Source organism: Megalops cyprinoides, chromosome 12 (assembly GCF_013368585.1).
Source record: "Megalops cyprinoides isolate fMegCyp1 chromosome 12, fMegCyp1.pri, whole genome shotgun sequence".
In the NCBI taxonomy this organism is placed as follows: Eukaryota; Metazoa; Chordata; class Actinopteri; order Elopiformes; family Megalopidae; genus Megalops; species Megalops cyprinoides.
In genome coordinates, this window is record NC_050594.1 from 32,655,009 (window position 1) to 32,676,498 (window position 21,490).

Below are 21,490 nucleotides of genomic sequence, written 5' to 3' on the forward strand. Positions count from 1 at the left end.
TTACTGAAAGAAGAATTACAGTAGGTACCCGGAGTAAAATCCAGCTCTCATGACACAAAGCTGAAAAGATGAGGAATGTGATACGTGCTGAATAAAACCATACAGGCTCTCTGATCCTTTTTTATACTCCTTTGAAACAGAAGAGGAGGAAAAAAGAAACAGCTATGTGAATCTGCTGTTGACTTTGGATTAAATCACTCTATATTCACTCATTCTAGGTCCTGGAGAATTTCACGGGCCGTCTGACACAGCTAGGGGTGCTGTCTCATCGGGACCTGCGGACGCTCACTAAGTACCAGCTCATCCTGGCCCGGGACCAGTTCCGCAATAACCCACACCCACGCATCATGGTACTGAACATGCAAATGTACTCTGATATGCATTTAATACATAATACATTTAACACATTGTAATGACATTGTATTCAAATACATATACTTTAATATGGAATTGGTCCCCCTTTTGCAGCTATAACGGCTTCCACTCTTCTTGGAAGCCTTTCCACAAGATTTTGTAGTGTTTCTGTGGGAATTTGTGCCCAATCATTCTGTAGAGCATTTATGAAGTCAGGCACTGATGTTGGACGAGAAGGCCTGGCTCGAAAATCTCCGTTCCAGTTCATCCCAAAGGTGCTCGATGGGGTTGAGGTCAGGGTTCTGTACGGGCCAGTCAAGTTCTTCCACACCGAACTGATCAAACCATGTCTTTATAGTCCTTGCTTTGTGCACTGGGGCACAGCCATGTTGGAATAGAAAAGGGCCTTCCCCAAACTGTTGCCACAAAGCTGGAAGCATAGCATTGTCCAAAATGTCTTGGTATGTTGAAGCATTAAGATTGCCCTTCACTGGAGATAAGGGGCCTAGCCCAAACCCTGAAAAACAGGTGTGGCCAAATACTTTTGTCCATATAGTGTACTCTGTTGTGATGAAAACTGCCAGCATTCTCCTCCCCAGCCACCCCCCAACCTTGCTGCATGCATCGTTAATGCCTATTTCAGAATAAAGCTTTGATTAACTTTGCAATAAGCTTAGAGTGTGCATGCAGCCCCCAGTGGAGTACACAACTAAGCTGCATTTACGCTAAGGGCTATTCAGAAAAAAAAATCATTGCCGTTTTTTGTGGCATGTTACTGTCATGTTTCACCCTCAGAATGCTGGATGTCTCTGCACTGTTTGTAGTTACCTATGTTGTGTGAGAACACACCTTGTGTGAGATCTTTACAAAGTGTCTAAGGGTTGATCAACGCTTGATGCAAGAGTGCTACAAATGCATTACCAATATTTCTATTTCCTTTTGCAAGACGTCAGTGTCTTTTGCACCAGCCAGTAATGTCTTGTCCTTGTGGAACAAAAATTTCTTGACAAATTAAATGTGATGATGCGTACACCGCCTATTGACATACCACTTTATGTTAGTAGTCTTCTCATGTCTAGTGTGAATCACTCTGTGTTTAACTGTTTGCTGTATTGCTCTGTCCCATGAGCGTAATAAGACTGAATGCTTTGTGTGTGCTGTGTGGATGTTGTGTGAATGTCGTGTGGGATGAGCAGGTGAACCCTCAGCCCGTGTGGCTGGAACCCCTGCTGTCTGGCCGCGCTGACTCAGCACCCTGTGTCTCCCCCTGTTCACAGGGAGCCCAGCAGGGGATGCTGGAGGGGGACTTCGCCCTGTGCATCAGCCTGTACCATGGGTATGAGCTGCTCCTCCAGATGGGCCTCCGCTCCCTCTTCCTCTTTGTGCAGGGCATCATGGACGGCACCAAAGGTGGGTGGCACTGAACCAGAACGTTCTGGGTTCAACTCCAAATTTCAGAGTCATTTGCTGCGTAATAAAAAAGCGAGATTCAGAAAAGAGATATTAATTTTGTGTGCAGTGTGAAATATAAACATTAAGTCATCCTGCAAAAAGCCAAAAATTGTAAATAATGTGTGACAAATTGAAAAGAACATAAATTCTCTTGAATAGATGATTTCTCACTTTTTCTTCCACACCTTGTGTCTTTGCCAATTCTTTCAGTTCTTATGGCTGAATGCTGTGGAACAAGGGCCATATTTAATTTCTTTCAAGTGTGACAAAAGCTGGTTGTGTTCCATTGCACAGATCTTTTGGAGCAGGTGTGCACAGTGTCAGATCCCTTATCTTCCCAAGACTAGTTTCAAAGACTAGTTTCTTCCCCCTTCCTGGCACAGAGTGTGTCTGCCTACAACCATTTACTGTCTTATAGGCCAATGCCACACTCCTCATTGCAAAGATGTGGACTTTAATTTGCTTCTCTACTATCAGTATCTCTGTTACAGGCGCATGTTCCCCCACTCAGCCAGTAACAATGCCATAGGGGAACGTTGCATGCAACAGTTGGGTTTTGAGCTTTTGGCTTTTGAGAGCCCTGCCAGATTTGTTCCCAACCCATCCAGTTAAAATATACCATTCTCATAACATCTCTCTAACTCTTTACCTATGTGTCTGCAGAAATGGCACGGGCCAGGAATGAGCTGCAGCGCTGTAAGGTGTTCATGGACCTTTACCAGGAGATGGAGGCACTCTTTATGAAGCCCAGTGCAGGTATCTGCCTGCTCTAGTCTGCATCGCGTGCTTTACGGGGCATGCTGTTTCTGAGTGCACACCGTGACACTTGCGTTTGTCCTGCCTTTGCCAGGGCCGAGGGAGCCCTTCATCTACAGCCATCCTAAGCTGCAGAAGCTGGAGGAGGTGGTGCTGCAGCACTTCCAGGCCTGGACGGACAGCACAGGTACCCCACAGCAGGCCTGCAGGTCACTGCAACAGTAATGCCCCTGAGTGGCTCAGCGGTCAAGGTATTCGCTTTGAACACAAGCTGAGCTCTATGGCCTGGGTTTGATCCCATCCGTATCACCAGCTGACAGTGACTGGGTGAACAGGCAGAACAACAAATTAGCTTTGTTTCTCTGGGGATAGGGGTGGGTAGGTCAGGAGGTGTGGTGCTGAGCAGTGATGTGGTGATGGGCTTTCTATTCCATGAAGAACAAGAATTGACAGACGTAAGAGCCACACAAATTTGTGATTGACTGAAAGACGCTAAGCTGTCTTTGTTGGTTGTTTTTTATCCTGAAGTGTACAGTAGGCCTTGGGTAGATAAGAGGCACATGGTTCTTTGGATCTTTTATGTCTCCTGAGCTTTATGGCTGAACACATGATAGTTTGGACAAATTTAATTCATCCAAATGAGTAATTGAATGGTTTGAATAGAATGAAACTCACATGGGTTGCATTCCGAGAAGCTCCCTGGTTTCATACTCCCATTACTCACAGTAATTGATCCGGGTCACCTGCCTCTGTCCTCTCTGGTAGTGCACATTGGTTCCCTGTTGTCTCTATTGTTCTGCTACCATGTGATTCATGATTCCTCCCCCTCTCTTTTGATAGGTCCGGAGGCAGTGTCCAGCCCAGAGGGCGGGGCCAAGGCGGTGAGCACGCGGGTGATGATCTTCTCTTCCTTCCGCGAGAGCGTGCAGGAGATTGCTGAAATGCTGAACCGCCACCACCCCCTAATCCGGGTCATGACCTTTATGGGGCAGGCCTCGGCCGGGAAGGGGGTGCGGGGGTTCACCCAGAAAGAGCAGCTGGAGGTACTGAGCCCTGTCGCTGTCAGCACCACCGTGCCAGCAAGCATCTGAAACACAGCAGACTCTGTTTAGGGCATGGCTGTAAAAACCCCAGAAAGCTTCAGGCCCCAGAAGAACTGAGCTGTACATGAGCTGTACACAAGTGGCCAAGCTATAATACTTGAGCAGCACGTCGTCTCTGTCTGTGTCCCCATAAGTCTTTTCCGAGGTCCAGGAGCCTCAAATGAGCCAGGGAAAATAAGACAGATATGTGGAGAGGCATGGACTTGTTTATAGTGAAATTGAAGTGAGGAATCTTATGTTCTCTGGCAACTCTGAGCATTCAGGCCACATTGTAGCTGCTGTGATCCGCTGCTCGTCATGTGGGAAGCGCCATCTCTGTGGATATCCTCCGCATGATGTCCATCAGTGGGCTCAGAGGATGCTGCCTGCCTTGGCCCCTCCCTTCAGGGTGGTAATTACAGTTTAACCCACAGTAAGTCTGGAGGGGCCACACCAGAGATAGTAGACATTGAGTTTTCTTCAGCTCTACCAGATTCATTGAATTGGATTGTTGCGGTGCTTGCATTATCAAGAAGGACTTTTTGAACTTTCGCCTGTCATTTAAAATTTTTTGTAATTTAAAAACCTTACCCCCCATACTTCCCTGTCACTCCCTGACACCAGATCTTTTGGTAGCAGACGTGCTGCATGGCCCATATGCCTCTGCAGACAGTGGGGGACCTCCTATTCCTGAGGGGACCATGTAACCCTCCACTGAGTGTCCCACAGGGAGCCTGAGCTACCTCAGTGTGCCAGGGGCCGAAGCGGGCACCTTCACGGGCGTCAGTATGTCCCACACCTGAGCCAAACTCAAAACAGAGAGCCTGCAAAACAGAAGCCAGTCAACGACATCTCCTGAACTGAGTCATCTGTTTTAGAAATGGCATCCATTTTAAGAAAGGCTTGTCTTCTGTCTGTTTTCATGGCATTACTCTGACTTATGCTAGGAGCTGAGGGTGCTGCCTTATTGTCATTATTATCATAATTTTTTAATGGAAGAGGAAGATCCCAATTCGTTGCCAGGATCTAGAATCTGCCTAATGTTGAGTTACTGAGCTGTTGTGTTAGCAGAATGTGTTAGTTTAGAGGTTTTACACTCTCGTTTTACACTCATGGAGGTGAGGAGGAAAATATAGTCTATTTATGAATCTGTGTCTGGAAATATGCCCTGCGCATGCATTTTTAAGGGAGAGGCTTTAAATGTAATAAAGTAGAGCTGGGATTCTTTTGATTGGTTCAAAAAATATTCTGCATGTAACTGCTAATTCATGACCATGAGCATGACCGTGTCCCCTCAGGTGGTGAGGCGTTTCCGTGACGGCGGCTTCAACACGCTGGTGTCTACCTGCGTGGGTGAGGAGGGGCTGGACATTGGTGACGTGGATCTCATCGTGTGCTTCGACGCTCAGAAGAGCCCGATCCGCCTGGTCCAGCGCATGGGCCGAACGGGCCGGCACCGGCGCGGCCGCATTGTGGTCATCCTGGCAGAGGGGCGCGAGGAGCGGGTGAGCACCCCTGAGCTTTTTCCTCCATCTCACGTTCCCTTGGTATTCTTTCGTCATCATTTGCCTATTTCCAGTTCAGTGTGCCACCTTTCCCCACATGGTGCTTTGAACTGCAGCCATTTTGTCTCTTATAAAATTACCTAACCCAAGGACCAATCAAGGGCAAAACAGGTTTTCAGAGAAAGCAAGCTTTCATATGATATTAACAATGGCAGAGTAGCGTAGATTTACATTTACATTTATTCATTTAGCAGACGCTTTTATCCAAAGCGACTTACATAGGTTACAGTTCTTTACAATGTTATCCATTTATACAGCTGGATATTTACTGAGGCAATTGTAGGTTAAGTACCTTGCCCAAGGGTACAGCAGCAGTGTCCCAGCGGGGATCGAGCCGGCAACCTTTCGGTTACGAGTCCTGCTCCTTAACCACTATGCTACACTGCCGCCCGTTTCTGCACACACTGTATAGCGGAATGAAAGGTACCGTGCTGTGGTGTACACTGTAGCCTTCATAACTGAGCCCGGCTGAGGTGATCTTCCACTGTGTGTCATATCTCCCTTCCAGACGTACAACCAGAGTCAGATCAACAAGCGCAGCGTCTACAAATCCATTGTGGGGAAGACGAACAGCTTTCGCATGTTTCCCAGCAGCCCGCGCATGCTGCCCGAGGGCGTGCACCCCACCCTGCACAAGATGTTCATCACCTGCGGGCAGTTTGAGCACCGGGAGACAGGGCGGCGCTCGTCTAAGGGCCGTAGGTCTGCTGCTGAGCTCCAGGTCTCCCTCCAGCACCCGCGGACTCCAGGTGACACACGGGATTTCACCTCTCTGCGTCTCTGCTACAGGGGGTGCAAGATATTCTAGTTTTTCTATAGTGGGCCATTTTCTTTCTTGCTCCTGAGGATAAATCTGTAGATTCCTCTATTAAAATGCAGATGTTTGGAATGATAGAAATTTATTCTGGTGATCTGTGAATACTTGAGGTGGCGTTTGGTTTAAGTTTCAGACTTCACTAGAGTTGGGTATCGTTAAAAGAGATACTTTTAAAATGGCACCAGTGCCTAAATGGTGCCTGAACCGATAAAAGAAAAATGCACAAAACGACGGTCAACGACATTAACCAATGGCTTTTCTTATTGCTAAGGCAAATTTGAACTTGAAATTGAACAATATATTAATTGGTAACAGTTTAAAGTATACTTTAAATATACAAGTATAAATAAATTCAAAACACTTAACAAATTTACATAACAGATTTACATAATAAATAAAACCTAACCCAACTACAATAATTTAACACTAAATATAGGGCTGGGCGATATAGCCGCCACGATATAGCGAATAGCTATTTTTAGCGCAATAACAGCATCCCCAGCACACCTCCAAAGTTCAGTGAAATGCTTCCGGGGCAGAAAAATATCACTTGTATCTATATGTTGGTTAACTTACCTATTAGCTTTGAAAAACACATAGCATATGTTTTCACTCTTTATCTTTGCAGCCATGTGTTTCTATCTACCACATGGAAGCAGCATAGTGCTGTTGCTGTGATATTAACATTGAACAGATACGAGTGGCATTTTTTCTCCCAGAAAAAATGGCCTTGGAAAACTGGAGGTGTGCTCCGGCATCAGGTGTGACTAAAGGGAAAAAATACGGGAAGAAACCTAATACCACATGCCGGGGATAGCTGTTATTGCGCTAAACATAGCTATTCGCTATATCGTGGCGGCTATATTGCCCAACCCTAGCCACAGGAATTTAAGTGGCACCGAAATGAGGGACTGAAATCTGCGTTGCGATTCAGTCCAGTAGATACTGGTCATACAGGAACGGGTTTTGGTACCCAACCCTAGACTTCACACAGTGGATGTACCACCCATGCTGCTTGAGACAGGATCCTGAAATATCATATGTGAAAAGATGTATAGTGAGGCAGAACAGGCCAAGCATGTCATTATGTCTGGAAGTTAATCAGCAATCTAGTCCACACCAGTGGCTATCTGCTCCAGCACAGCTCTCTCTCAGGTAGAGATGCTTAATTCATTCCAGGTGTTTTTTTGTTTTGACTGTACCCTCCCTGGGGATGCCTGTGTTACAGGGGCTCATCAGGACAGTGTTAGGAAGGATGGGCTCCTCAGCCCTTCAGAACTCTCCCTCTGGGAATCCACGATGCAACTGGGGGTTGATGAGCCACAGCCATTACTGAGCTCCTCCCACTTCCTGTCCATCACAGATGAGGCCCCGCCCCTGGTGAGAACACTCCCCACCACAAGATTCAGGATGTACCTAGCAATTCTGAGCAATTCTAGCAATTCTGCCTTTGTCAATGTTGCTGGGTAGTGTGTTAGTAGGGTCAGCAGTGAGGCTTAGTGGTAAGGGAAGGGAACTGTACCTACAGGTTCTAATCCTGGCTGCGATGTTGCTGTTGTAATATTGGCTTTTATAAGGTACTTAACCTGGATATCCTGCTTCACAATTTGTAAAATGTTAGAAATGTAAATATCCTCTTAGCAAATAAATAGTAGCCTGGGGAACTGGAACAAATGTAAACAATTAACTGTGACTTCAGTGAACTACTTGTTCTAGTGTGTGTGTGTGTGTGTGTGTGTGTGTGTGTGTGTGTGTGTAATTTGCCTCTTTGTGGAGTTGTGCATCCTGATGGCTCCGCCCCCAGCAGGAGCATACGACCAAGATCCGGGAGCTGTCCCTGTCTGAGTGGAGGCACTGGCAGAACCGGCCCTTCCCCACACACCGGGTCGAGCACTCGGACCGCTGCCGGCACTTTATCGAGATCATGGAGCTCATCGATAGCATGAGGCTGGAGGAGGAGGTGAGAGCTGCTCACTCACAGTGTACCTCACCTACCTGTTTCTGTCCCCCTACACCTGAATTACTGTTACACCTTACACCTGTATTACTACTTTATACTCATATTCCTAACACTGCCACAACTTGCCTCCATCTTTAGTACCGAAACTAGGGGCCCTGTGCCCCAGTCTTGGCTTTAATTCAGCACCAGCTCTGGAGCAGAGCACAGGCCTGCCTGAATAAGGAATCAGCTGAAGCTATGATGTCATCACAAGGCACCCAGCTGGGTTCTGACTGGCAGGGCTGGAGGGGGGACGGGCACTCTTCTAGGGGCGTTGCTGACAGGAAGTTAAAATACAGAACGTGTACCTTAATGTGAACTGAAAGATTTCTGAATTTACCCTGTAGTCTGCCTGACTGAAACATCATTACAAGCCTCTGCGCTCTGTGGGACATCAGTTTGAAAGGGCAGCACACTAGGTGCATCTGTCAAGAGTGTTTTTCTCTGCTTGAAATCTTGTTTGGCACATTTAAAAGGTCAGAGCAAAGTGCAGAGAAAGCAACAGTGCCAAACATTTAAGTATAGAATTTGTATAGCATTGTTAGAAAAACATCAAATTTGTCTAACCAATAGAACAAAAGTTTTGAGGTTTAAGCATTTTTGCGCTTGTCATCAAAATGATAAATGAGTAAAAGCTGTTTGCCACAGTAGAATGTAGCATACCCACCATATCATGAGATATCATGACAGAGCCGTCAGACTGCCTTATGTCTGGGACTCGAGGGAAATGTGTACCACATTGCAAATCTGTGCTGTTTAATGTTCATAGATATCAGATATCAGACAAAACAAGATTTTCCAAAAAATGCACGAAATCCATGATTGTGGCTGCACTGTGCTGCATTGTGACAGCTCTCTTACAACACATCAGCATTTCACATCTGCAGACTTTAAAGTAATGTCTTTAGACCTTTTTCTGTCCCCTGTTATGATCGCTCATGGAAAACACTTTATGCAACTTCCATTTTTAAATGGGGAAAAAAATCTTTATGAATAGGAGAACAGGTGCACGTATTTCTGTGGCTTTGTTACTGGCACTTGTGGCATTGTCTGTGTTTTCCCATCAGAACTGCTCTGACGCTTACAAGTCCTTTGTGTGACTATTCAAAATAACACACAGCCTGAGACATTTCCTCAGGTGAGTTAAAATGGCCTTTGGTGTTTGATTCAAATTAAAGAATGGACCATAATAAGGAAAAATAAAGATACTCCCCTCTAAAACATTCATAACCTTGGGGAAATAGGTCATATACATATGACCTCTTACAACCAGTGCCAGAGCTGTCAGTGCAGACCAGCTGATAACATGGACATGGAGTGTTTTATCAAAGTACCCGGTGATACCTTTGGTGAGCAAATGAAATACACTGCTCACCCGGACAAATAGAGCTCACTCAATTATGCGTTTAAGGCGCTGTGAAATACGTGCAGCCACAGCATTTACATAATGCTTTGCTTTGCATTTTCCAAAATAGCTGTTTTTTTTCTGGTGGTGGTGGTGGGGGGGGGGGGGTTGTAGACTCACAATTGCACTGCAATCTCCCATCATTTGTCTCCTTTGTGCCACAGTCACTCATGCACAACGTGCTTAAGAGGATAGCCTGTAACCTAACTCCCCCCCGAAAGGAAGAAGCAGTGCACCAGACTGCCACTCTTATGGTTACCATGGCAATTGTCCACAGAGCCTTGGTAAATGTGGGCTTTATGATGGCCCTTTTCTATTCCAACATGACTGTGCCCCAGTGCACAAAGCAAGGACTATAAAGACATGGTTTGATCAGTTCGGTGTGAAAGAACTTGACTGGCCTGCACAGAGCCCTGACCTCAACCCCATCGAGCACCTTTGGGATGAACTGGAGCCAGTTGCGAGCCAAGCCTTCTCGTCCGACATCAGTGCCTGGCCTCATAAATGCTCTACAGAATGAATGGGCACAGATTCCACAGAAACACTCCAAAATCTTATGGAAAGCCTTCCAAGAAGAGTGGAAGCTGTTAAAGCTGCAAAAGGGGGACCAACTCCATATTAAAGTATATGTATTTGAATACAATGTCATTACAATGTAATGGTCAGGCTTCCGAATACTTTTGTCCATATAGTGTATGTAAGTGGGTGTTGTGTAAGAGGTGTCCGGTGTCCATTTGTCTGAAATGAGATGAGAGGGACTACTCGTGTTAGCCCAGATACAGCAGCTGGGGTCGTGATAAAATGGCCTTTTCCTGCCAAGGAGATGGGTCCAGGCAGCCTTTGTGTGGTAATTGGTGACTGGAAAGAGTCTCTGTGTCAAAGGTTCCAAATGTCTGGGCCTGCATTAAAAGTGTTTTCGCACTCTTATTTGGAGGGTCTTTCCTGTATCTGAGATTGTTTGTCTTCAGAGCTTGGTTTATTCACAGTTCCGAATTCCATGCTGAGACCAGCCAGCTCCTGACCATTGTCACCAATGCACAGTGTAGACCCGGTGAGAGAAGAAAAGTTACTTAGCAGCTATAGCTGTCTTGGTTGTTGTCAAGGTTGTTTGTGTCCTCAGGTTTTAATGCAGAATGGCCCCAGTGTTGTTCCTAAGGGAATGACTTATGCTTTCATTTGAAGGCTTCGGCTGTAAACATGCATTTATATTACTGTCAGCTTTATGCAGCAGTGATCATTGCTAGTATTGGACATAAACACCCAAGGAGTGATTTACAATATGAAGGTGGATTTTATTCAGTACTTTATAGATACATGCATTTATTTTTGATTCATCCTTCCAGCCAGTTTCTAACCAGTCATACTACCATAAGAAAATTTAAAATGTTAATGATATGTTTTTGCTGTAGTGTAAAGCCTCTAAACTGAAACACCACAGCGCATGGATAGAAATTCTCCACCTTATGCATTTTGATTAAGTGTTTGATTCAGTCTTTGCACACTATGTGATTGTAACCATATACAAAACACTGTTAGGTCTTTGGAGAGTGTTCTTTTCTGTGTTTTAGTTATGCTGCCTTAATGCCGTCATTAGTGGTACAGTCACAAGTGGAACATACCCTGAAATCCCTCTAAACTTTCTGCTGGCACCCACATTGCACAATGGCGCAAATCCTGCTGAAACTGTATTGCTGGCGACCTGGGTCTACTTATTTTCAACCTGTGCTGTTACACACAGGCAGACAAAACGGTGAACAGGTGACAGTGCCATTGTGAAGCCATGAACGTGATGTACAGCACTGCATTTTATAGGGCTCAGTTCCTGTTCATGTCTTGTCTGCACTCCCTGTCTGTTAGGCGAATTCATGCTTACAATGCATTGGTCGACCATTTCTTGACACCCTGATAAATAACTGAAAACGGCCTCCTTTAGGAAGATAAGAGGCTACTGCTTTGGTTGCTGAAACCTGGATTAAGGTGGTACTTGGGAGAAGCACTGGAATGAGGCTGCCCCCAGGATATGGGGGGAATTTTGTGCAGTTTTTTATTTTTATTTTAATTTACATAACTTATATTTTACATATGTGTTCATGCTCAATGATCTGTAGTGAAGGGCACATGAGGAGGAGTGAGTCCAAGTGTTCATTTTGGCTTTTAATTGGTTACAGTGAACAGATGAAGCTATTAACTGTATATGAAGAGAGGTACGATGCTGAGAAATGTTAAGGTAACTGCAGAATTTGTGATGGTGGCGTGTAAGAAGAAAATTAACATGGAGAAGCAGAACATTATAAGGAAGTCAGTGCAAATGGTCCAAGTTTGGCCATATGAAGTTATGTGAATTTTGTATGTTTACACAAGGTTAGATTGTACAGAAATACATGTTAAGGAGTCAGACATTAGGGTCATTGTTGTTATTTATGAAGGAAACTTCAACAAGGGCCCAACTCGCTGTTCTGTATAGGTATGGGGTACCTGCCATCCCTGCCATGTATATAAAATAAATTATCTATCTACAGAGGGTACCCAATCTGCACAGGAACAAGACTTTGTTACCGCAGGGTCAGGCAAAACCTGGTTGCTTTGTGGAATACATGTACTGTTATCCCTATGTCCTGTGCGCTGTTTCTCACTGAAAGCAGAAGAGCTGTGATTTTCCCCCACCTATGTCACCCACACAGACAGGTACCATGATATTGTTCAGCATTCAGTCCCTTTTCACATTCCATTTGTGAGAACTGTACAGGGGAGACATGGAGCTGTGTTTTTGCTGAGAACCCTGAAGACTTTCAGCCATGACATGCCAGTTCTGTCCTCTAGCTTTTGCATCCTCACTGGTGCTGTGCTGTCCTACATTCGACTGATAGTCTCGCAGCATTTTGCCGTAGGTCAAAGAAAGATTAGGAAGCGTTAAGCTTGAAAAATTGAGATGAGTACCCAAATCAAAGCCTGGCAGCACTTTGCCCTCCTTTTCGAAAACCATGCCTGGCCTCCTGTAACCCAGCATGTACAACCAGAACATATTGCATTTGCTGCAGAAGTAGGTACCTAGTGTTACACTTTTCCCTGCCATTCTCGTGATCGCAGAGGTGCGCCCTATTAAATGGGTGCAGTTGTCTTGGGAAAGGTCATTTTTCAGAGTTCAAACTCATTAAATCCTGTTTCTGAGCACCAATGGGGCTGTGTGATAGCATGCAATTAACAGTCACTCAAGTCTGCTAAAAGTCAACTCAGGACAGAAAAAGGGCCCTCTGCACTTCAGCGAACTTAAATTGGTTGAATGAATTCTCCCCTGCCGTGTTTACCCTCATTAGGTAAATCCACTTCTAGTATTCAAAGTCTGCCTTTTTGCAGGGCCACAACAGGCACTTTTTCTAATCTTGTAAAGAGGCTTTCATGACATGAGCTTCTGTGCCCTACTTATCTGTGTTTTTTGTTTATTTAGTTACCACCCCCCCAAGCCCCTTTGTTTCAGAACTCCTGACTCTCAGCTTACTGAAGATGACGTGAGCGGGGGGCTAAGCTGTGTGGCCTACATGAAATCCTATCCTTTTTTTTCCTGTTTAACCTTCGCTCTCCGGTGTTTAACCCGGAGTGCAGAGCCGTATGGGGATGTTCCACATTGGAAAGAGACGTTCATGAAAGCCTGCTTCATTGTGAAGCCTACAGCCAAGTAAAGCACCATGTTCTGGTCCCCCCCCCCCCTTAAATAGATTTCCTTTATGACAGAGACGCGGGGCAGGCTGCTGTACCTCTGGTTACATAATAGTTCTCTGAATAATTATGTAACCACAGGAAGCTGTAAATAGGCTAGGCCTCACTGACCTAGATGCTTGGGAGAGGCACCAGCAAAGAAGCGAGTGGAGGCAGCCGACTGCCTCCCAGTCAGGCATGGTTTAATTGGTTTTGCTTCCCTGTCAATGATCAACAGAGGCCTTGGATTCATAGAGACAACGCCGACAATAGGCAACAGAACACAGGCAAATATTTCTGTATCGCCCCATGGGCAGGTTGCGGCACAGGCAGCTCATTAAATACAGTGGAGCCCGTTTGTTTCTCATGGTAGCGGCGGCTGTGGCATCCATACCTTAGGCCCCCTGAACAAACCTGACGGCTCTGAATCTCTGTATGTGACAGACAGGAGGGCTGACAGTGGGAGTTCCTTCCTGACCTCCTGACCCTGTGCAGACTACTCCATTCATCTGTCACCCTCTGTGTTTGTGTGGACCGTAAACAGCACCCAGATAATGTGGATAGTACACTGGGAGGCAGGGCAGGCAATAGTCGTGGACCATATGTAAGGAATTACACTTTGTAAGTCACCTGCTGAGCATATGGATAATATTATGTAATACCTCACATAGGGAGCTGTAGTTTCTGGATCTGAAGATTACGAGGTTGAGTACCAGGTTGGGTGTCCTTGCTGTAAGCTGACTGAATGCTGAGTTCTGAGTTGTGGTACAGAATGTGTGAAAAGTAACACAAACATGGAAGTGCTTCCAAATCCTTCTGAACTGAAGACCAATAGACTGTAGCAAGTGATTACTGTGGTGTTTCTATGTATGCAAACCACATACACACACACACACACACACACACACACACATATATATATATATATATATATATATATATATACAGTGGATATAAAAAGTCCACACACCCCTGTTAAAATGGCAGGTTTTTGTGATGTAAGAAAATGAAACCAAGATAAACCATGTCAGAACCTTTTCTACCTTTATTGTGATATTGCAACCTATAAATCAATGTCTGGGCTGCGGGGGAGTGTGGCAAGATGGAAGCCTTTTTTAACCAAAAAAAACACCCAAGCCCAGTTTGCAAATAAAATACATCCATTCCGCCAAAACCATGTGGAATAATGTGTTATGGTCTGATGAGACCAAAGTTGAACATTTTGGCCATAATACCAAAAGATGTGCTGTGTTTTTTTTTGCGCCAAACATATCACCAAAAGAACACCATCCTCACGATGAAGCATGGAGACGGCAGTATCATGCTTTGGGGCTGCTTTTCTTCAGCAGGAACTGGGGCTTTAATCAGGGTGGAGGGAATAATGAATAGCTCCAAATACCAGTCAATTTTGGCGCAAAACCTTAAGGCTTCTGCTAAAACACTTGAAGAGGAATTTCACCTTTCAGCATGACAACAACCCGAAGTACACCTCCAAATCAACAAAGGAATGGCTTCACCAAAACAAGATCAAGGTTTTGGAATGGCCCAGCCAGAGTCCAGATCTAAATCCAATTGAAAATCTGTGGGGTGACCTGAAAAGGGCTGTGTACAGGAGATGCCCAGCCAATTTGAGTTAGAATGCTTTTGCAAGGAAGAATGGCAAATTATTGTTAAATCAAGATGTGCCAAACTGATTGACTCTTACCCAAAAAGATTGAATGTGATAAAATCTAAAGGTGCTTCAACTAGGTATTAGTGTCAGGGTGTGCACAGAGGTGAAGATGCAGGGCTCTCTTCAGGCAAGAGCTGTGATTGCATTATTTCCAGCTGTGCCCACATCATGACAGTAAAAGCCATCTCCTGGTGTATGCGTTGCACTGTGACTCGTGTGATCCGCTGGATGGCTCTGCCTGTGTCCTCCTGCGTGAGTCACATACACGTGTCATGCTTTTTTAATTGGCTGATACATTACAGTCGTTTGTTACCCATTACCCCCTGCTTCCCATGGTTTTCGCCTTATCCAGCCAGGAGCACAGGATACATTGATCTTAGCAGCAGGGGGGTGTCGATGTGGTCAGCAGGGGGTGGTGTTTCTGACCTCAGTTCCTAATACCCCTTTTCTATCCCTGTAATTGGGCACTGATGTTCTCTGCAGTGGTCTCTCATGAAATATAACCCTTAGCTCCAGTTCTCTGATGTGATCACTAGTGGCTAAGGGACAAAGCATTGACATCACTGCCAGATGATAGTACAATATGAATCCATTAACACAGATGCAGGAGGGTACACATGAGATACAAAGGTTAACCCTCACTGAGGGTTAGCTCAGGAAGATGTTCTCCTGAGGGTTTTATTTCTCCGTATCTTGAACTAGTAGAAATGATTACCCACAAATTATGGTTGGATTAGCTCTCAACATTGACTGCAGTGACTCTTAATAAATGCAAAAAGTAATGTTTGAAAACCTCTGATGTGTCCAGGTTTGTAACCAGCCAAGGGTTCGTTTCAGCAGGATGTTTCACAGTCATTGATTTCTCCAGGTGGGGCTGTTCAAACACAGAGGTTGACAAGGTTGTGCCCTCATTTTGAATGGGGCAATTTTGTGTTTTTCTTTCAGAGGAATTGGAGAATTTATTGTTGACTCATGTCGCTGTTGTTGCCTGGCAGGGAAGCTGTGCCTATGAGATGGAATTGAAGGCTTATCTCCAGAAAGGGGATGTTGTCGGGTACAAAGGAGGCCAACCACCAGAAACGGCTACTGCAGTGAAGAGGCACAAAGCTGCCCCCATCAACTCCAAGGGAAAGTCTTCCTCCAGCCCTGTGGTCAGTGTGGAAGATGTGGATAAGGATTTTGTTATTCTTAGGGGGGATGCCCCTAAAGGACACACACCAGTGGTGACCCCTGCTCCCCAGTGGACTTTAATAAAGGAGAAAACCCCTTCAGAGAAGTACAGTGGAGTTGGTCAAGGGCCTGGAGGTCACCAAAGCCACCAGTCAGATAAAACAGCCCTGGACATGGATTTTGAGCTTTATGACAATTCTGTCGTAATCCGTGATGAGATTGAAGAGCCGGAGGTCCAGTCTTTAGTGCAGAAGGAGGACCAGGACCGAAATTCCTCACCTGACCATGGTGCAGGACAACCAGGAGTTTTGTGCCTGTCTGAAAAATGTAGCTCTGATACTGGATACAGCAGCCAACCGGAGGAACGTTGCCCAGAACTGGATGGCATGTTTTATTTGCCCCAGTGGGATGTTGGGCCCAAACTTCGGCCCCTACCAGGAACGCAAGAGAAAGTGAGGGTCATTCTAGCCAACATAAAAGACCTCTTGTCTCGGTCTCCACCACGAGACTTTGACCTGGATGGTTCACTTTTTGATCCTGATTCCAGGACACAGCTGGCCAGTCCTGAAGCTAGAGAGTTAGGTGATCCATTCCAGGTGAATTTCACATTGGAGGCAGAGGGAGAGGAAGAGGACTTTGGTGATTATGCTCCATCAAATCAAAACTCAGAGGACAAGCCTCAAGATGCCTTTCCTGCTTGGGGTGAAACTCCTGTCCAAATGAAGACCATGACTGACAAGAGTCCCCATGAACAGGTCAGCAGTATGGTCAACAGCCCCAGCTGGGATGAGGTCTTCAGTGACATTGAAGATGTGCAGGACTGTAGGAGATCGGAAGCATCTGATGAGCAGCCAGCACCCCAGCCTGGTCCCGCAGGTGACAGGCTCAGCATCCATACACCTTCACCACAGCTGGGCAGTGCGGGGCTGGACGAGAGCATGGACTTGTTTGGAGACGACGAAGCTTTTCTCCAGGTGAGCATCCCAGATGTTCCCAGCGACAGGACACGGACTCAGCCTCCCGAGGAGCCTGCAGAGGGGAGAGAGCATGCAGGAGATGGTGCCAGCACAGAGCTGGAGGTGGAAGGGCCGCAGAACCCCCGCCTTCGCTCTCCTGGATCACCCTCGAGACCTGCAGAGAACACAGACTGCTTTGACTGCTCCCAGGAACTCTTCTCTGTGAACTTTGACCTGGGATACTCCATTGAAGACTCTGATGAGGAGGACTCTGGACCAGGGGAAAGGAAGCAGGAGATGGTCCATCACGCTGCAGATCCAGCCCACGGGAGCACCGAGCACTCCACTCCAGCACCCCCACAGCAGAGCTTTCAGTCACCTGGCCGCTCTGTGGGCCCCCACCACGGGTGTGTCTCCACCCCATTGGCTAATCAGACAGGGAGAAGGGAGGGCCCTCCTCTCATCTCCAGGGTGGCTTCGCTGCTGTCCCCCATTGTTACAAGAATCCAAGGGTCATCCCCCTTACCTCCAGACTCCACCATCTCTACCACATGCTCACCAATGGGTGGGTCTCGGCGTATGGTCACACACCATGGAGCTGTACCCGAGAGCTTGACCCCAAGAGTGCATGCTGGGAAAATAAACCAGGTCTCCACCAAGAGATCTCTGCTACCGACACGAGGGTCTCTCAATGGAGCAAAACTGCTGGATCCTCCACTAACAGGTAAGAGGAACACAACTGTAATCCCAGAATCTAGGAGAATGTTGGTCAAATTTTAGGTACAATTTAATTTGGTGAAGAAGAAGCTTAAACAGTCAAACAGCAAAAAATATACCCCATTTCTCTCTCTCTCTCTCTCTCTATCTCACACACACACAAACAAACCACAAAGTCACCTTCTACATTACTGTATTGCATTGTTTGGTGTTCAGCTGAAGGTTTGTGCAGTTGACAAATAATTTTTTTGACAGTAAAGGAGAAGGACAACAATCTGAACATTCCAGGAATTCATCCTGGGGTATGACCTGCCTGTGACTCATGAGGCCATGCTTATCAATTCCAGCTGTCACATAGGTCCCGTTTAACTTTATGGAAAAATGGCTGACTCGTTTATCCATTGCTCTTTCTTTATTATCCAGCGGGCTTCCTGTTAATGCGTTCACCCCATATTTTTACGTCATATGTATAATTTTATTTCAGTTAATGATTTAGTTTCAACAAATGATTTATTTTAGTTTCCACTAGAAACAGAGGGACCATTGTGGGAACAGCAGGGGAAGCTGAACCACAAACAGTGAAGAAAGACAAATATATCATACAAGGCTCTATGCTGTGTGTGGTTTGGAGCGACGGTGAAGCCATCTCATGTAGACACTAAAAATGACTGTGAAACAGCTGGGCCCTGTGGGTCAGGGGTGGGAAACCCCATTGCTCTTGTGGGGTGACGGGTGCTGCAGTTTGTGCTCGTCACTCAGCCTAAAAGCAGTGTCCTCACTCATTTGTGTACATTGCATTCATGCCCATGACTCAGTGTTTTTAACTACACAGTGCAATGTAATGTAGTAACATAGTATTGTTCCAATGTGGATACTCCAGGCAATGCAGAACTTCAATGTGTGTGTGTGTGTGTGTGTGTATGTGTTTGTGTGTACATGCTGGTGTGTGTGCGTATGTGTGTGCGTGTGTGTGTGTGTGCGCGTATGGCTTCTACAGGGCTTGGCAGCAGCGACAGCGAGGAGGAGACGGTGATTCGAAGGAAACAAAAGCAAGGCCAGGCCAATCCTCTCTCCTCCCCAGTGGTGAGTCCCGATGCCAACTCCTCAGAGAGAAATGGCTCCTTCTGTCCTTGGACACTGCCAAAACTGTCAGTGCAGATATACATCAGTGCCAAAATAATTTGACAACAATATGGCAGCATGCTCACAAAGTACACATCCTCACCGCTGAGACAGGCAGTCTTTGAATGCTGGACTCCACACATTGGCGGCATTGCCTACCCACATATTCACTTTAGCAGAGCTTTAGTCAAGTCGCTAATACACATTCCTGATGTAGACTTTCACAGGTGTCATGTCATTTTTCCCTGCCCTCACACTTGTGACTTGCTGCAAAGTTTCATTAGAAGATGAAAGCAGCCCCTTGAAAGAGATGTATGAGGAGTCCTTTCAAAATGGGTGTTTACCACCTACATTAAGAAGTGCATTAATCACTTTGATCTTAAAACCAGATAAGCCCCTCAAAATGTGAATCTTACAGACCAATTTCTTTGTTAAACACAGACACTAATTTAGCCGCTAAAATTCTAGCTAGAAAGGTTAGAAAAATGTCTCCCAACTCTAATAGGAATAGATCAGAATGGATTTATAAAAAATCAACAAGCATTCGACAACATTAGAAGAGTCTTAAATATAATTCATGAAAAAGAAGAAGCCAAAGACACCTGTATCCTATCACTTGGTGCTGAAAAAGCATTTGACAGGGTAGAATGGCCTTATTTGTTTGAAGTGCTATCTTAGTTTGGTTTTGGTGATAATTTTCAATGATGGGTTAAAACTTTATACTCTAGTCCAATGGCAGAAGTCTTGACAAATAATATAATCTGTACATCTTTCAATTTACATCGTGGTACATGACAAGGCTGCCCTCTGTCACTGATGCTGTTTGCTATGACTATTAGATGCCACCCTGTCATCAAAGGAATCCAAACCACAGAACTGGAACACCGAGTATCACTCTACACAGATGATATTCTTCTCTTTCTGACCAGCCTTAGTAATTCTATTCCACCCCTAACTAAATTAATTGAGAGATTTGGAAAAGTCTCAGGGTATAGAGTAAATATATCTAAATCATCCTTTCTTTTTCTTAATACTGAAGAAAGGCTACATCCTGTAATCCAGCATCCCTTTGTCAAGGGAACATCTATCACAGTCAAGGGATTTAAATACCTTGGCATTGTCATTACTCTACAGTCAAACATGTTAGTCCCGGCCAATTACAATTCAGTTACAAAGACAGTGACCAAGTCTCTAAATAGGTGGATCTCACTACCAGTTTCCTTGATAGGCCGTATAAATATCATTAAAATGAACATTCTTCTATTTCTCCGCTCTATTCCACTATTCCCCCCCCCCCCCCCCCCCCCCCCCGGGTTCTTTACTAACATGAAGAAACTTTTCTCTAATTTTATTTGGAAGAATAGGCGGCCTAGGCTTCGCTTGACCTTGCTGTATCTTCCATACAACAGAGGCATCCTGCAGTTACCTAACTTATGGTATTACTGGTCTTCCCAGTTGGGGGCTGCCTCTGTTTGGTTCTCTTTACAGTCATATTTGCCATGGGTAAAAATTGAATCATTAGCTGCAGGGGGACTGGGCTTAGATGCGTACCTATACTCCAATACCTGCAGGAATCTGAGGAGACTCACTGCAAACCCCTTTCTTAAAAATACTCTACTGGTATGGAATCAGGCACAAAGTGCGCTTGGAGAAGCTCCTTCTCTGTTCTGCTTCACTCCTATTTGAAGGAATGCAGATTTCAAACCAGGGAAGAAAGACATGGGATTCAGGCAGTTGTCACAAAAAGGCATTAGAAGGATCGTAGAGCTTTATAACGGGAACACTCTTATGTCATTTAATGACCTTAACGAAAAGTATTATGTCCCTCAATCTCATTTTTAAAAAATATTTACAGGTACGTAGCTTTGTAGCCTGTTATGGGCCAAAAATCCGGCAGTGTTGCAATAACAAAGTGGACGAAAGTTGCCATAACACTAATCCACCACAACCACAATACAAAGACATAATTGAGTACACAGCGGTCTATAAAAAGTAAGTTTGCATTTATTAGTTAAAGAACTAGAGGGTTTTCCTAATCTAACAATGTCAGTTTATTTTAAACATTAGAATCTCCAAAATGCAGGTTGCAAAGCCTCACCGGACAGCCAGTGTAGCAGTTTCTGAGTTCACACTGAAATTGGTCCATTCCTCGAAGTCCAACGTCAGGTGTCTCTTGATGTTTCGCCGCACAAAGTACCACTAACTACTGAACTGCCAGTTACAGCCTGCATGTAAACTTTAGCTTAACAGAGTCAGTAAATGTCTTTTTCCAAAAGTAAGCGATCTTGTTAAAATTTAACAGAGTCACGTAGTTTTCAGTAATATGTAAATCAGCAGTCTCTTGTCGATGACAAAGTCCAGCTCTTATATATAGTTCCGCATGATTTTAAAAACCGCTGCTCCACGATGTTCCTCGGTGTCCCCTGCAGTTTGAGCTTTCGGACTGGGAGTGGAGTAGGATATGCAACAGGACCCAAGATATTTCAATCAATACTACGTTGTAGATTCAAACTGGCTCAGTACAACTGGATAATGAGAATTTATATTACTCCTGAAAAGATAGATCAGGAATGTTGGGATTAAATTTATTTGTGTATTAAATGTCAAGCCCAAAAGGGAACCCTATTCCACTGTGTTTGGGATTGTAGCGAGATCCAGACATTCTGAAAAGAAATTATAGGATTAATCTCCCAAATTATTTCTAAACCTGTCCCGCTTACTCCCATCTCT

At 45.2% G+C, this 21,490-nt stretch overlaps 1 protein-coding gene across 1 annotated transcript in view; it reads left to right on the plus strand.

Moving 5' to 3' along the window:
* Positions 1-21,490, plus strand: part of fancm (FA complementation group M) — an 81,638-nt gene that overhangs the window by 46,448 nt on the left and 13,700 nt on the right. Inside the window, exons 5-15 of the mRNA XM_036541507.1 lie at positions 219-350; positions 1,632-1,764; positions 2,470-2,556; positions 2,657-2,749; positions 3,415-3,605; positions 4,943-5,149; positions 5,718-5,958; positions 7,255-7,406; positions 7,834-7,986; positions 15,791-17,645; positions 18,636-18,721. Coding sequence (XP_036397400.1) covers positions 219-350; positions 1,632-1,764; positions 2,470-2,556; positions 2,657-2,749; positions 3,415-3,605; positions 4,943-5,149; positions 5,718-5,958; positions 7,255-7,406; positions 7,834-7,986; positions 15,791-17,645; positions 18,636-18,721 — 3,330 coding nt within the window. The remainder of the gene's footprint in view (positions 1-218; positions 351-1,631; positions 1,765-2,469; positions 2,557-2,656; positions 2,750-3,414; positions 3,606-4,942; positions 5,150-5,717; positions 5,959-7,254; positions 7,407-7,833; positions 7,987-15,790; positions 17,646-18,635; positions 18,722-21,490) is intronic.